Genomic DNA, 16,584 nt, shown 5'->3' on the forward strand with positions numbered 1-16,584 from the left:
TGCGTGCACCTAGATTGGCACAAGCACTGTGGTATTGCCAATGTCACTGAGTGGTGAATGGCGACTGTTGTTGTTGTATGTCAATGCTCGTGTGTGGATATGTGTGCCCGTATGTTTATGTGCATGTGTGTATGTATGTCTGTGTCCGTGAAGGACGCTGCTACTGGGCAGTTGGAGGCAGTCACCCTCCAGCAACAACGCAGGGCAGAGGAGCGACGCTCGCAACAACGAGCAAAGCGCCGGGCGGCTAAAACGCAGCAAGTTGGCGCAGTAGTCGGGTACAGCTGGGTGCATCTACCGGTCATCTCAGTAAGCCAACCCATGGCACCTGCTGGGTCAGTCCCGAGACCTTCCTGTCAGCGAGCCGTCGACCACTTCACAATGCGTCAGCGTCACTGAGTGGCGAATGGTGGGGTATTGATATTGGTCCCTGCCAGTGGCGGATTAAGCTAGTGCGGGGCCTGTAGCAAATGTTATAAAGGGGCCCTAAATTAAAAAAAAAATGTACTTGCATCGTAAAGTAATTGTAATTTTAAATTTGCTAGACAGCCAGATAATACGACAAATTGCTAACCTTAAACACCCAGTTGTTCATAAAAGTTGAAGGCAGATTAGTACTATAGTAATAGAGCAAGTGCAGAATCACTGAACCACAATTGATAGTTTGAAAGCATTTAGCGCGGGGCCCTGGAAAGTGCGGAGCCCAGAGCATTATGTAGCTACTTTTTCTACAGGGATAATCTGGTACTGGTCCGTGTGTTGGCGTGCGCATCTATCTGCATACATTTTTGCGCGGAGCATTGCGTCGATTAGCACCGGCTATTTTTGCGCCACTAAAACTATTTGATTCCCCACCGAGAACAAACGACGCCCCAAGTCACTTTTCACAGCCGCTCTGCGACGAGGCAATTCGTCCCCAACGCGCGGTGCAACAACGGCTCGTTCCTGCGGAAGAATGACGTCACTGGGGTCTTTGACGAAGTCCACATTACAGTGGACGGCACCAATTTTGGTAACCTCCCCCCCCAGATTGAAAATAATACGGTCCATGCACTCGCAGCATACAAGCGCATCGTACGCGCATAGCATACACGCACGCGCAGCGTACGAGTTCGCGCGTGTGTACACGATGTGCATGGTGAGTGCCAAGGGTGCGTGTGCGTGCGTATGAATGGGTGCATGTGCATTCCTGCACGTGCAGACAGCGTGTGCACGCGCGTCTGCGTGTACATAGTACCATGCACGTGCGCGCGCGTGTCTGCGTGGGGGAGCGGTAGTGTAGCGGTGCCCCGAGTTCGATTCCCGCTCACGGCCAACACCAGTGACGACTATCTGAACCGGTCGTGGGCCTCGCCTAGGTCGACTCAGCCTCAAATGAGTACCTGGTGTGGTGTGTACATATCGCCACTAGGGAAACAAAGGCGGCCGGGCGTGGTGCTGGCCTTCCACCCCCTCGTGCGCCATGCCAACCTGTGTGCGTGCGAGCGTGTGAGTGTGCGTGAGAGTGTATGATTGTGAGTGCGTGAGTGTGTGTGTGTGTGCGTGCGTGCAAGTGCGTGCGTGTTCAATTCCCGATCATAGACGATGTTCGGTGATGAATATATCTGAATCGGTCCTCGGCCACCACCAGGTCAACTCAGCCTTAAATGAGTACTCGGTGCGATATTTCAACACCGGTCCTGGGGGGACAAAATCGACTGGCACGGGGTGCTGGCCATGCCATCCTTCATAGCTGCTCGCTAACAACACTTGCCCCAACAGCCTGTCAAGGCTATACGGGGGATCTTTGTCGTTCTTACGTGTGCATTCAGGCTGGCTTGCCTACGATACATCCTTGGTTTAACCAGACTGGATTGTGTGAGAAGTTCACAGATCCTTGAAAGATCCGCACAAAGTCCCATCAGTGAGCTCCTCCGGCAAGCGAGGCTGCATTGGCTGGGTCACGTAGTCCGCATGCCTAGCCACCACGTGCTCAAGCCAGCTTCTGTTTGGCTGAATACATGGAGCTAAACAGGCATGAAGAGATGGACTGATGTGGTATTGAAGGATGTGGAGCTGATTTGACTTGTCAATGACTGGTACCAGCAGTGTCACCATCGGCCTCTGTGAAGGAGGTTCGTGAAGGAGGCTGCTGAGGAGTTGGAGGCAGTCGCCCTCCAACAACAACAACGGAAGGCAGGGCAGCGACTCTCACAACGACGTGCAGAGCGCCGCATGGCTACAGCACAGAGAGTTGGTACAGTGGGGGGCATAGTTGGTGCATCTGCCTGTCATCTCACTTAGTCAACCCATGGCACCTGGGTCTGTTCCGTGACCTCCTGCCAGTGGGACTTTGACACTTCGCAGCTAGCATGGCACAAGCACCGTGGTGATGTCACCGCCACTTAGTTGTGAACAGCCGTTGTTATGTATGTGTGCGTGCGTGTCTGTATATGGATGTATGCGTGTGTTGTGGGGAGAGGTAGTGTATTGGTTCGCGCGCTGCACTACGAACCCGGTGGCCCGAGTTCAACTCCTGCTCACGGCCAAGACCAGTGATGATTATCTGAACCGGTCCTGGGCCTCCCCTAGGTCAACTCGGCCTCAAATGAGTACCTGGTGCGGTGTGTAGTAAACATCACCTCTGGGGAGATAAGGGCGGCCGGGCGTGGGGCTGGCCACCCACCCCCTCGTGTGCCTTCATAGGTGCACGCTAACAGCACTTGCCCCAACAGTCTGTTCAGGCTATACGGTGGATCTTTGTCTGTATGTGTCAGTGACGTGCGGTGATGTCAATGGCTGCGGAGGCACTGGCTAGTGTCAGAGCCAGATTCACACACTGAGGGGGGCGTGGCCTCACGGAGGGGGCGTGGCCTCACGGAGGGGGGCATGTTAGACACGTTCTCATTTAGATTTTAAGCTTTCGTGACTGCAAGGATTCATATTCTTAGGTTTTTTCGGTAAAGTCACGTAAGTAAAAAAATTAAATTAATAAAAGTAAAATAAAATAAAATTACGACGTTTCGGAGGCAACACAAGCTTCCGTCTTCAGGTGGAACCGTCACAGCCCGACAGCTGTATCAAGTAAATGAGAGATTACAGGAGATACCACTCCGTATATATAATGGTTGAGGGGGGGGGGGAAGGGCCAGGAATGGCCCACTTTTTATTATTATGGTAAGGTGCGGCTTGAGACTATGAATAGACTGCATAACAAAAGACTGAGCCTTTATTATGGAGAGGTTCGGTTTGTGACTACGCCTAGCCTACATAACAAAAGTGTGAAAAAAGAAAGCTAAACCTGGTAGAAAGCTAAAACCTGGCAAAACAAAACTGGCTGTCCATCAGTAACCTGCAATAGTTTTCTGTCAAATAAGATGGTCCAAATAAGTGTAGTCAATTCATTTTTGCATGGTTAATCACATCTTTCCAATGATTAAAGGTGCGGCTTGAGACTATGAATGGACTGCATAACAAAGGACTGAGCCTTTATTATGGAGAGGTTCAGTTTGTGACTACGCCTGGCCTACATAACAAAAGTGTGAAAAAAGAAAGCTAAACCTGGTAGAAAGCTAAACATGGTAAAACAAAACTGGCTGTCTATCAGAAACCTGTAATAGTTTTCTGTCAAAAAAGATGGTCCAAATAAGTGTAGTTAAATCTTTTTTGCATGGTTAATCACATCTTTCCAATGATTACTCAGTTTGTAACCATCATCACGGTTGGAATTATGTCTGTTTTTGTATATTTGTATGGCTTCGTGTACAAACCTTTGATGGTAGCCAGGAGGTTTGCAGAGCACCTTGGTCTCGGAAAAGACAATTTCATGAGAGCCCACAGAGTTGTAGCAATGATCGGCAACGGCCGAAGAATCAGTTCTGCCGTGTTTCAGATCTGACTTGTGCTCGCGGACACGATCAGAAACATGACGTTTCGTTTCTCCAATGTAGCAATCACCACAACTGCAACTCAATTTGTAGACTCCAGGATACTGTAAGTCAGGAACGACATCCTTCACAGATGGAATCAGATCACGGATTTTATGCACTGTACTGAATCGGACTTGGATCTTATGTTTGTTTAGAATTTTGGAGATCTTTTTGGTCACACCAGCTATGTATGGTAACGTGATAGTTTTGGTTTCATGTGGCTGTTTCTGTATGGTGGGAGAAACAGCTTGGCAGATGGTGCGGTCAGAGTATCCGTTCATCCTGAGGGCCCGATGTACATGTCTTAATTCACCGGCCAGGTGGTGTTGGTCAGAAATGCCATGGGCTCTGTGGTATAGCGTTTTGATGAGAGAATTCTTTTGAGATGGGTGGTGGTGGGAATCCGGATTCCCCCCACCACCACCCATCTCAAAATAATTATCTGAGTAATCATTGGAAAGATGTGATTAACCATGCAAAAAAGATTTAACTACACTTATTTGGACCATCTTATTTGACAGAAAACTATTGCAGGTTACTGATGGACAGCCAGTTTTGTTTTACCAGGTTTTAGCTTTCTACCAGGTTTAGCTTTCTTATTTCACACTTTTGTTATGTAGGCTAGGTGTAGTCACAAACCGAACCTCTCCATAATAAAGGCTCAGTCTTTTGTTATGCAGTCTATTCATAGTCTCAAGCCGCACCTTACCATAATAATAAAAAGTGGGCCATTCCTGGCCCTTCCCCCCCCCCCCTCAACCATTATATATACGGAGTGGTATCTCCTGTAATCTCTCATTTACTTGATACAGCTGTCGGGCTGTGACGGTTCCACCTGAAGACGGAAGCTTGTGTTGCCTCCGAAACGTCGTGATTTTTATTTTATTTTACTTTTATTAATTATTTTTTTTTACCTACGTGACTTTACCGAAAAAACCTAAGAATACGTTCTCATCTTCTTGGTTCTTTCAGTAAAGTCACGTAGAAGGGAAATAAAATAATACAGATAAAACATAATAAAATTCGCACGACGTTTCGGCCACAACGCAAGCAGCCGTCCTCAGGTGAAGAACAGGTCTGTCGGAAAGACAGCGTCTGAATGAACACCACCAAGCTTGGCAGCGTATATTTAAGCTGGGTTAGAGGAGGAGGGCGCCTTGACAAATGAATTTGCATATCAACAGAGGAATTTAGCATATTTATGGAAAATGCAGATATGGGATTAGTCACTACTTGTGTAATGCGTAGGAGGTGGGGGGGGGTCTCAAAGTCTTATTATGCCCGTGCATTATGTAGGATTAGCAGCAACAAAGGGAGGAGGTAGGGTTAGCAGTATGACTGCAGGTATTGTGGTATATGCAAACATGACTCCTCATAAAAAAGGTGTCAGTTTTGTTGCCAGATAAGAGGGTAAAAAAAACAATTATCTTACTGTTAGTAGCTCAGCTTATTGGAGAGTATATTTAGTATATTGATGATATTGATGTAGTTTATATTTTAGTTGTTTTTACGTGGTGGTTTGGCTGCTGCAGCTCCTTACTATTAAAATTCCTTCCCTTTATTACTGCTAACCCTACCTCCTCCCTTTGTTGCTGCTAATCCTACATAATGCACGGGCATAATATGACTTTGAGACCCCCCCCCACCTCCTACGCATTCCACAAGTAGTGACTAATCCCATATCTGCATTTGCCATAAATATTCTAAGTTCTCTGTTGATCTGCAAATTCATTCGTGAAGGCGCCCTCCTCCTCTAACCCAGCTTAAATATACGCTGCCAAGCTTGGTGGTGTTCATTCAGACGCTGTCTTTCCGACAGACCTGTTCTTCACCTGAGGACGGCTGCTTGCGTTGTGGCCGACACGTCGTGAGAATTTTATTATGTTTTATTTTGATTATTTTATTATTTCCCTTTTACGTGACTTTACCGAAAGAACCAAGAAGATGAATCCCTGCAGTCACGAAAGCTTTAAATCGAAACGTTCTCCTCAGTGAGGCAGATGTGATAGCTGCCTCCCCTGGTGCTTTTTCATTGCAGTTTCATGACGAGACCAGCGAGCCTAAATATCTTTATACACAAACGTGAAATAAGTTACCTGGAGTATGGAAGGCGAGGACATGACATGAAGGGGTCTACAAACATTACATTGGTGACATACTGAGATAGTAATAGGCATGCGCTTATTGCCCGCGCTCCATCCAGTTACTGAGGGGTTGCCCAATCAGAGGGGAGGCTGAGCTCGTCGCTGCCTCACCTCTCGTCTCTTCCTGTATTTGCAGCAGAGCTCCGCAAATTTGGCGATTTTGACAATAAAAATGATTGGAATCGTACAGACATGACATTTATAACACAGATCAGTGGAAAAATCTTAATATTTATTTCATTTGATTATTTTTTTTTTTACTTTTCGTAACAGCTATTTTCATTGGAGTATGACAGGTGAAGCTCTGCCTCCCCTGCCTCCCCTGGTATGTGTGTATGTGGGTGCGTGTGTCTATATGGGTCATCTTGTTGGGTGACTTCAATGCCCGATTTGGTCATGATGCTGGCACCTGGTCTGGAGTGATTGGAAGGCATGGGCCAGATCAGCTCAATAACAATGGTAGGAGGCTGCTAGATTTTTGTGCAGCCCATGGGCTTGTAATCACCAACACGATCTTCCGGCATCGGCGCATCCACACAACATCATGGATGCATGCCGGGTCCAAGCAAGAACATCTGCTGGACTACATAGTGATGGACCAGCGGATGCGAGCCCATGTCCTTGACACCAGGACCTACCGTGGAGCTGATCTGCCCTCTGACCATCGACTAGTCATCTGTAAGATGCACCTGCCATTCTTCCACTCCGGTGGTGGGTGTACACCCAGAACCCCATTCAAACCCAAGGTGGCCTGGTCTCTGCTAGCTGATGAAAGGTGCAAGTGAGAATTTAATCATCGCTTGCGGCTGGGGTTAGCATTGTCCCCCACCACTTCTCCTGATGTCGAGGGGAAATGGGCGAGGTTTCTGACTGTGGCTCATGCAACTGCAATGGCTGCTTTGGGTACACGGTCCAGACCTCCTCAGAAACCCTGGCTGACAAAGGAGGTTTTCAGGCTGGCTGAGAAAAAGCGACAGGCCCACTCTCATTGTATACAGCATCCTACGTCAGAGAATGAGGCTTACCACAGCCTTTGCTCGGAGGTTCGGAGAGCCGTGAGGTGCTGCAAAAATGGTTGGTGGTCGCGGGTTGCTGAGGATATTGAGTCTGCCTCAATGGCCCGCGATCACAAATCTAATTCCATCAAAAAAGTAACCTGCAGTGCCACACCTAATTAACATCATTAGGGGAAAGAACGTTGATCCAATCTCCGACCCTCAGGTACAGGTTTGCAGATTTGCTGAGCATTTCTGTGAGGTCCAGGGGAAGGGGAAATCCCTCAGCCTGGAAAACATAATGGGACAAAGTGGGGATGACCCTGCTGAGGCTGCGGTGCCTCAAATATTGGAAGAGGTCACCCCCTGTGAGTGGCTGGCTGAGGTGCCATCTGTTGAGGAAGTACTGAAGGCGATCCAGAGCCTGAGACCAAGTAAGGCACCGGGCAGAGATGATCTCCCAAGCGAAATGCTGAGGGAGGGTGGCGTTTGTGCACAGATTGCCCTACATGACATCATAACAACAATCTGGACCACTGGACGGGTTCCGCAGAATTGGAAGGATGCCCTGGTGGTCCCCCTCTCACTGACCATTGACTTGTCTTTAAAAAGGGGGACCGCACTGACTGTAACAACTACAGGGGCATCTCACTCCTCAGTATGCCGGGAAAGGTCCTGGCAAGGATTATTCAACATCGCCTTGCTAGGCACGCTGAGGAGAGGCTTGCGGAGCCCCAATGCGGTTTCAGGAAAGGGCGGTCCTGCACATATGCCATATTTTCTGTCCGTCTGCTACAGCAGAGGTGTAGGGAATTCCAACAAGACCTACATCTCTGCTTTATTGACCTGGTCAAGTCCTATGATCATTAAGGACCTTCATTATGGTGAGCGGGCCCGGGTGAAACTACGTGGCCGGGAGTCAGAACCTTTCCCTGTACACCTTGGGGTGCGGCAGGGATGTCCTCTGGCTCCCAAATTATTTAACATCTATTTTGACCACGTAGTTCGTGAAGCCTTCAATAGCTGTACCGGGGGAATTTCCTTTTGGTACAGATATAATGGTAGGCTGATCGATGCCCGGGTGCGATCAGGGGATGGTCCCTATTGGTCAACCCCGTTATGCATGCCGATGATTTGGTAATAGCTGCTCATTCACAGGAGTTTGAGACGCTGCCGCTGAGACTGGAGCGTGCCACTAAGAGGTGGGGCCTTACCATCAGCCCCACCAAAACTAAGCACCTGCCTGGGTAATTTGTACCATCGGACACTCCACCCCCACAACTCCCAATCGGTGATGGGGCAGTAGTGGAGAGAGTGGAGAGTTTCCCATACTTGGGCAGTGTGCTTATGACAGGCTCCAGTTTAACAGCAGAGGTCTCACTCCGAATCAGTCGAGCGGTAATATATTTTCATCGGCTGCTTAATGCTGTGTGGAAGCTACCTGGTCTGTCGCTCCGCACGAAGGCTTCAGGTCTTCTCGGCCACAGTCATTCCCTCCCTTCTCTACGCTTGCGACACGTGGACCCCCCTAATGGAGCATCTTCGCCGGTTAGAAACATTTAGGCTGGCCTGCCTACGATCCATCCTGGGTTTAACCAGGCTGGATTGTGTGAGGACCTCACAAATCCTTGAAAGATCTGGGCAAAGTCCCATCGGTGAGCTCCTCCGGCAGGCAAGGCTGCATTGGCTGGGTCATGTAGCCCGCATGCCCAGCCACCGCATGCCTGAACAGCTTTTGTTCGGCCGGATCGAGGGGGCTAAACGGGCACGGCACGGGCTAGAGAAGAGATGGAGTGATGTGGTACAGGAGGACGTGGAGCTGAGTGGACTTGCCGATGACTGGTACCAGCGGTGTTAAGATCGGCCTCTGTGGAGGAGGCTCGTGAAGGACGCTACTGGGCAGTTGGAGGCAGTCGCCCTCCAACAACAACGGAGGGCGGAGGAGCGACGCTCACATCAACGAGCGGAGCGCCGGGTGGCTAAAGTACAGCAAGTTGGCACAGTAGGGGGCACAGGTGGTGCATCAGCCAGTCATCTCGGTCATCTCAGTCAGCACCTGGGTCTGCCCCGTGACCTCCTGCCAGCGGGCGTTCGACACTTCACGTGGCCTCAAGGTGCATATGGCCTGGCACAAGCGTCGTGGTGACGTCACCGCCACTTAGTGGCGAATGGCGGTTGTTGTTGTGTGTATATATAGGTGTGTGTGTGTATGGGTGTGTTTGTATATGGGTGTGTTTGTATATGGGTGTGTGTATATATGGGTGTGTGTTTGTATGTGTGTGTGTGTATATGGGTGTGTGTGTGTATATGGATGTGTGTGTGTGTATGGGTGTGTATTTGTATGTGTGTGTGTGTGTGTGCGAGTGCTCTCCGTGTCCGTCACGCACGCTAATTTGCCGTCTCATTTTGCCCGTCCCTCATCTCACGTCTCGGCACAGCGCCTCCTCGGAAACCGTCACCATGGCGACCGTCGCCCCTGGTGACGGTCGCCGGGGGCAACCGCTCGAATATCGCCATGACGACAGCCGGGGCGGACCCGATGAGCCCAGATCGGGGGTGGGAAACAGCAGAAAAAAAACCAACACCAAAACGACAATATGATGCGTGCGCGTGTGTGTGTGCGTGCACGTGTGTGTGCGTGCGTGTGGATGCGCGTGCACGTGCATTCGCGTGTGTGTGCATGCGTGCGTGTGCGTGCATGCGTGCGTGTGCGTGCATGTGCGTGTATGCGTGCGAGTGTATAAAGATCCCCTGTGTAGCCTTGACAGGCTATTGGGGCAAGTGCTGTTAGCGAGCAGCTATAAAGGATGGCACGGCCAGTACCCCGTGCCAGCCGATGTTGTCTCCCCAGGACCGGTGTTGAAATACCGCACCGACCACACATTTAAGGCTGAGTTGACCTGGTAGTGGCCTAGGACCGATTCAGATATATTCGTCACCGAACATCGTCCGTGACCGGGAATTGAACAAGCACACACTCGCACGCACGCACGCACGCACACACACTGACGCACTCACAATCATACACTCTCACGCACACTCACACACTCGCTCGCACGCACACAGGTTGGCATGGCGCCGAAACGGTACACGAGGGGGTGGGTGGCCAGCACCACGCCCGGCCGCCTTTGTCTCCCCAGTGGCGATGTTTACACACCGCACCAGATTCTCATTTCAGGCTGAGTCGACCTAGGGGAGGCCCAGCACCGGTTCAAATAATCGTCACTGGTGTTGGGGAGCGGTGGTGTAGCGGTTAGCGCGCTGCGCTATGAACCTGGCGACCCGGGTTTGATTCCCGCTCACGGCCAATACCGGTGACGATTATCTGAACCGGTCCTGGGCCTCCCCTAGGTCGACTAAGCCTCAAATGAGTACCTGGTGCGATATTTCAACACCGGTCCTGGGGAGACAAAATCGGCTGGCACGGGGTGCTGGCCGTACCATCCTTCATAGCTGGTCGCTGACAGCACTTGCCCCAACAGTCTGTTAAGGCTACACGGGGGATCTTTGTCTTGTCTTTGTCCCATGTACGTGCTTGTGTGCTTGCGTGCTTGACCTGTCGTACGCGTGTGTGTGCGTGTGCATCTCGCCTGGCACAAGCACTGTGGTGCTGTCAATGTCACTGAGTGGTGAATGGCGGCCGTTGTTGTTGTTGTGTGTCTATGTCTGTGTCCGTGTATCGGTGCGCGTGTTTGTCTGCATATATCTGGGTCTGCCTGTGCGTGTGTGTGCATGTCTGCGTGTGTGCGTAAACGGCTGTTTGTGTGCACATGGCCTCTTTGTGTAACTGTGTACGTGTGTAGCTGTGTAGGTGTGTTGCTGTGTGTGTGTGTAGCTGTGTAGGTGTGTTGCTGTGTGTGTGTGTAGCTGTGTATGTGTGTTGCTGTGTGTGTGTGTAGCTGAGTACGTGTATGTATAACTGTGTATGTGTAGCTGAGTACACGTGTAGCTATGTATGCGTGTAGCTGGGTACGTGTTTAGCTGTGTACGCGTGTAGCTGGGTACGTGTGTGGCTGAATACGCGTGTAGCTGTGTATGTGTAGCTGTGTATGCGTGTAGCTGTGTACGCGTGTGTAGCTGTGTACGTGTGTAGCTGTGTACCTGTGTATGTGTGTCGCTGTGTACGCGTGTAGCTCTGTACGCGTGTAGCTGAGTACATGTGTTGCTGTGTACACGTGCATATCAGCGCATGTATGTGGAGAGCGGTAGTGTAGTGGTTAACCGCTACAAATACAGAGCTATAGACACAAACAGGCATGCAGGCAAGCTCCCATGCATCGCCGCTCAGGAGACCAAGGCGCTTGGGTGCATTGCTGGCCACTCACCCCCTTATGTACCGTGCTGGCCTTAATAGGTGCTCGCCAACTCCACTTTCCTGGACGTGATTTGGTCGCAACTCCTACAGGTGCATTGGTCGAGAGCGATGGCATTGGCTTGGGAAGGCGTTCATCCAGCAGTGGATCGACCATAGCCGATGCTGGCGACAAGGATGGGTGACTGCTCAAGTGGCTCTCACTCCACTCTAGAACCTGGGCCACCCGTCGATGGCTCCATCCCAGACATGAAGCCCGCACCTCAACGGTGGGCCAGCTCAGCCCTCGTTGCTCTGGCATGGCCACGATGAACTTCAACTACGAGGTGAGGCCCACTCAGCGCTATACAGCTCCTTTTTTAGAAGCGGCCTGGCTATGCAAAATGAATAGCCCAACGAAGTGGGATTATTGCGTGGTTTGAATAGCGGCCAAATGCTCGGAACGCGTGATGTTCATTCTAAACGTGGAGGGGAGAAAATGGAGGACCCGGAGAAAAAATGTACAAGATCTCGGGGCCAAATATACAGCGGCAGGCGGCAGGGTCGGGATCGAACCCACGATCTCCTGCACACCAGGCGAGGTAGTTAACAGCGTGCGTGTGTGTGTGTGTATGCGTGTATGCGTTCGGCAAAACAACCCCCTACCTCCTCGTTGGTGCCGGACAGTAACGCTGTGGTGAGCAGTGCCATGGGGGGAGGGTAAATTTCGATTGTCCATTCCTCTCATGGCGTTTGTAGCCATCACAGCGGCCAAAGGGGACTCTGGACAGGTGTGAGGGGCTGGTAACCCCTCCACCTTCAATTAATTACCACTAAACCACAAAATAAAAATATAATGAAGCTTGTGCCGGAGGCCCCGGGGAGACAGGCGTCTATGACGTCTCCTGGCCAAACCCCATTTGGCGGAGCCAGGAGATTGAATCCTTACCCTCGGGGCTCCTCCAGAAACAGCAAAAAGCCACTGCGAGTGGCCACGTGGAATGTTAGAACGCTCACTGCGGAGGAGAGCCTGCCACTCCTCTGTCGGGAGCTGGACCGGTACTGCCTGGATGTCTGTGGTATTCAGGAGATCCGGTGCTTTCAGAGCCCCTGACTCTCTGCTCACGATCATTAAGGACCTTCATGATGGTGAGCGGGCCCAGGTAATACTACGTGGCCGGGATTTAGAGCCATTCCCAGTTCACCTTGGTGTGCGCATTATTTAACATCTATTTCGATCACGTAGTTCGTGAAGCCTTCGATGGCTGTACTGGAGGAATTTCCATCTGGTACAGATACAATGGGAGGCTGATCGATGCCCGGGTGCGGTCAAGGGATGGCTCCCTATTGGTCAACCATGTTACGTACACCGATGATCTGGTAATTGCTGCTCACTCAGAGGAGTTGGAGGCGTTGCTGCTGAACCTGGAGCGTACCACTAAGAGGTGGGGTCTGACCATCAGCCTCACCAAAACTAAGCACCTGCCTGGGTATTTTGTACTATCGTACACTCCACCCCCACAACTCCCAATCGGTGATGGGGCAGTTGTGGAGAGAGTGGAGAGTTTCCCATACCTGGGCAGTGTGCTCATGACCAGCTCCAGTTTGACCGCAGAGGTCTCACTCCGAATTAGTTGAGTGGCATTATCTTTTCATCGGCTGCGTAACGCTGTGTGGAATCTACCTGGTCTGTCGCTCCACACGAAGCTTCAGGTCTTCTCGGCCAAAGTCATTCCATCCCTTCTCTACGCCTGTGTAACGTGGACCCCCCTAATGGAACATCTTCGCCGCAGGGAGTCGACAGCACGGGTGACTGGGGGAAGGGGGTTCCAGACTGTGGGGGCAGCAGAGGAGATTGGGCAACCTCCCATCTGAGCCAAGGTTTGAGTGGGGGCTCTGACAGAATGCCTGGGTTGCTGGGGCGGACAGTGCGTGGAGGGGAGAAGAGTGAGATGAGAGGGGATAGGTAGGAGAGTGGGTGGAGGGGAGATGAGTGAGATGAGATGGGAGAGGCAGGAGAGTAAGTGGATGATGTTGAAGCTGCAGGAGATGCTGTGCAGGTGGAGGTGTCCTGCACAGTTGTGATTCACAGTGAGGAGCTTTGCAGCCACGTTCAACTGAACGCTGAACCGGTCATGTCTCAGAGTAAATTCTGCAGGCTCGGTGTACTTTGAGGCTATCACGTGCAATGTGTCAGGGGACAGGCACAGCGACCATGGGTTAACAGACTGTAGGGGCAAGTGCTGTTAGCAAGCACCTATGAAGGCTGGCATGGCACACGAGTGGGTTGGAAGCCAACACCAAGCCCGGCTGCCTTTGTCTCCAAAGTGACGATATTTACACACTGCACCAGGTACTCACTTCAGGCTGAGTCGACCTAGGGTAGGTCCAGGACCGGTTCAGATAATCGTCACTGGGTGTTGACCGTGAGCGGGAATCAAATCCAGGTGCGCAGTAGGCTAACCGCTACACTCCCGCTACCACACACAAACCCCACACACACCGTCACACACCGTGCACGCAAAGACCCCCGCACACACACACAGATACACACACCGCACACAGTCACACACAGTCACACACCCTGCATACACACACCCTGGCCACACAGATACCCCACACATACACCCCGCACACACCCCTAACACACACACACACACCGTCACACACCCTGCACACACACACACACGCTCCACACACACCCTGTACACAGACACTCTGCACACACATACACACTCCGCACACACCGTCACAACACCCTGCACACACATACGTCGCACACACAAACGCCGCACACACACACCCCGCACACACAAACACGTCTAGGTTGCTATCGGCTGCTGCTGATGGGCTATGCGGTGGGCAGCCTCGAGCAGTGCGGCAACACCCTTCATCGCCCCCCGCACTCTCTACGCTCCCACGTCGGCGCTCTCCACTTTCCACCGTCCGGCACCGGCCAGCGCGGCGAGCATACGGTCCGGCAGCCCCCCCCCCGCCCTCGCCCGGCCCTCGCCCGGCAGCGGACAGACGCGAAGGCCGCACGCGCCGCTGGGCGAGAGGTGGGCACGGCTGCGGCTCCGGCGCCGACTCCCGTGGCCGTTCCCCGCGGCGGCGGCACGCGGCCTCCCCCCCAGCGTGAGGCGGTGCACGTGGCGGGCCCCTCCTCGACCCGCCGGGCGCGGTGGGGCCGCGAGGGTGTCAGATTGACCTGCGGCACGCGACGCGGGCGCTGATGCTGGGATTCGCCCTCCGTCGGCTTTCCTCTTTCCCTGCGCCGTCGCGCCCCCCTCTCTCTCCCTCTCCGTCGACCCCCGACCCCCGACCCCCCCGTCGCTCAAACAAACAACAACAAATCGCTCTCTCTCTCTCTCCCTTCCTCTTCACCACACTGGCAAGCGGAATGGAGGCACAAAATAATTGGGAAATCATAGGGCATTCTGACAAACGACGCAGCAACTGTGTTTTCTTCCGAAGCAATTAGCCTTGGGAATTACACTTTCGCTGCCACGTGTGGGAGATCTCGGTCAGCGTGACATCCCCCAGCCCCAACCCCCGTCTCACTCAGGTTGACGCGCGGGGACGGCCACGGATGGTGGCGAGCGACGGGCGTTCGTGTTGGGGCTGTGTGTGCGTGAGGGGTGCCGGATCCCTGGAGAATTCCTCGCCATTCACAGCCACCCGCTCTCGCTTTCTCTTATTCATGCCACCTTCTCATTCATCGTGCAGTCTGTATTTGTTGAGGACCAATATTGCTATTGTTGTTGTTTCAGTCATCCCTGCTCGCATGGGTTTCAACCGGGTTCTCTAGTACTCTCCGATAGCTCAAAAAAAACCAGCGTGCAATGTCAACCGAAACGTTACCTGCGAAAAATTTTCAATGGGATAACACATGGCAACAACTCTCCTGCAAACAAAAAATTGGCGGGAACCTCCTGTGTATTAAGGGAGCGCCACAATCATCTTGGATAGCCGGTCAGCCTGTGGCTGTATCTGCGGCACTGTGCTGCTGCCTGCTACGCCTATTTGACTCTACGCTTCCATTACCTCAAAATCTACAGGAAAATTGAACGTCTGTAGGGCCACACTCCTTCCTCTTAATGCCCCACCCCCTTACTATTTAGCCTCACCCCTTCCTGATTAGGCCCCACCCTTTCCTGATTAGGCCCCACCCCTCCCTAATGAGGCTTTTTTTCTCTGTTTCGGCTCCTGCACCTTTCCATTTAGGCCTGACCCCTCTGTGTAGACCACGCACCTTCCTCCGGACACACACAGGGTTGGGCTGGCATGGGGTGGTGATGGGGGATTGTGGAAAGAGGGGGAGGGTTGGAGGCAGTGAGTGAGCGCGTGCAGTAGGGGTACACGTGTGTGTGTACGTTGAACTTCTTTCGCACAGTACGTAGCCAACCGTGCTAATCGGGGTATGGGTGGAGGTGGGGTGGCCGCACGGCCACAATCCTAGCGAGCAGCGGTAGAGTAGGCCGTGATGCGGTGAAGCAGCGTGCGTCCGTACCTGACGTTCTCGTGCCGGTACATGTACATGGTGTTGAACTGCTGCTGCTCCTTCAACTTCTTGTCCTTCTTCATGTCCTTGAGCATCTCGTCAGCGATGTGCTTGGGCAGGATGGACAGGAGCAGCTTCTCCTGCGGCAAGGGCACAAGTGTTGCAAACCGGCATAAGCGTCGCCTCCATCGGTCAAGAAAAATCACCACCACCATGATCACCATAATATTGCTACGAGCACCGGTGTGGCATAGGGTGCTTGGCACGGGTGCCCGGTGCAAGCGATGGCACACGATTGGCACTTGCAGCGGTTCATATCGGGGGCAAGGCTCACCGACGGAGCGCTCGCGAGGGGCGAACCACATCCCCGTCTCTTTCTGCTCTCAAGCGTGAACCGCCTGATGGGCCTTCGTGCAGGCCGCAGTGACGGCAGCCAGGCTGGACGAGGTCCCGCGTGACGCGGGGACATGCTCGGGGGACGAGACACGGGGACACACTCGGGGGACGAGACGCGGGAACACGCTCGGGGGACGAGACGCGGGACACCCTCGGGGGACGAGGCTCGGGGGAAGAGACATGGGGACGAGACGCGGGGACGAGACGCGGGGGACGAGACGCGGGGGACGAGACGCGGGGACACGCTCGGGGGACGAGACGCGGGGACACGCTCGGGGGACGAGACGCGGGGACACGCTCGGGGGACGAGACGCGGGGACACGCTCGGGGGACGAGGCTCGGGGGACGA

At 52.8% G+C, this 16,584-nt stretch overlaps 1 protein-coding gene across 4 annotated transcripts in view; it reads right to left on the reverse strand.

Moving 5' to 3' along the window:
* Positions 1–16,584, reverse strand: part of ADCY3 (adenylate cyclase 3) — an 89,804-nt gene that overhangs the window by 35,029 nt on the left and 38,191 nt on the right. For 3 of the 4 annotated variants that reach the window (XM_078593404.1, XM_078593403.1, XM_078593402.1), the window contains exon 5: positions 15,849–15,979. In XM_078593404.1, the coding sequence (XP_078449530.1) occupies positions 15,849–15,979 (131 nt within the window). The remainder of the gene's footprint in view (positions 1–15,848; positions 15,980–16,584) is intronic. The other variant, XM_078593405.1, reaches the window with a different exon arrangement.

This window comes from Lampetra planeri, chromosome 4 (genome assembly GCF_965212315.1).
Source record: "Lampetra planeri chromosome 4, kcLamPlan1.2.h2, whole genome shotgun sequence".
In the NCBI taxonomy this organism is placed as follows: domain Eukaryota; kingdom Metazoa; phylum Chordata; class Hyperoartia; order Petromyzontiformes; family Petromyzontidae; genus Lampetra; species Lampetra planeri.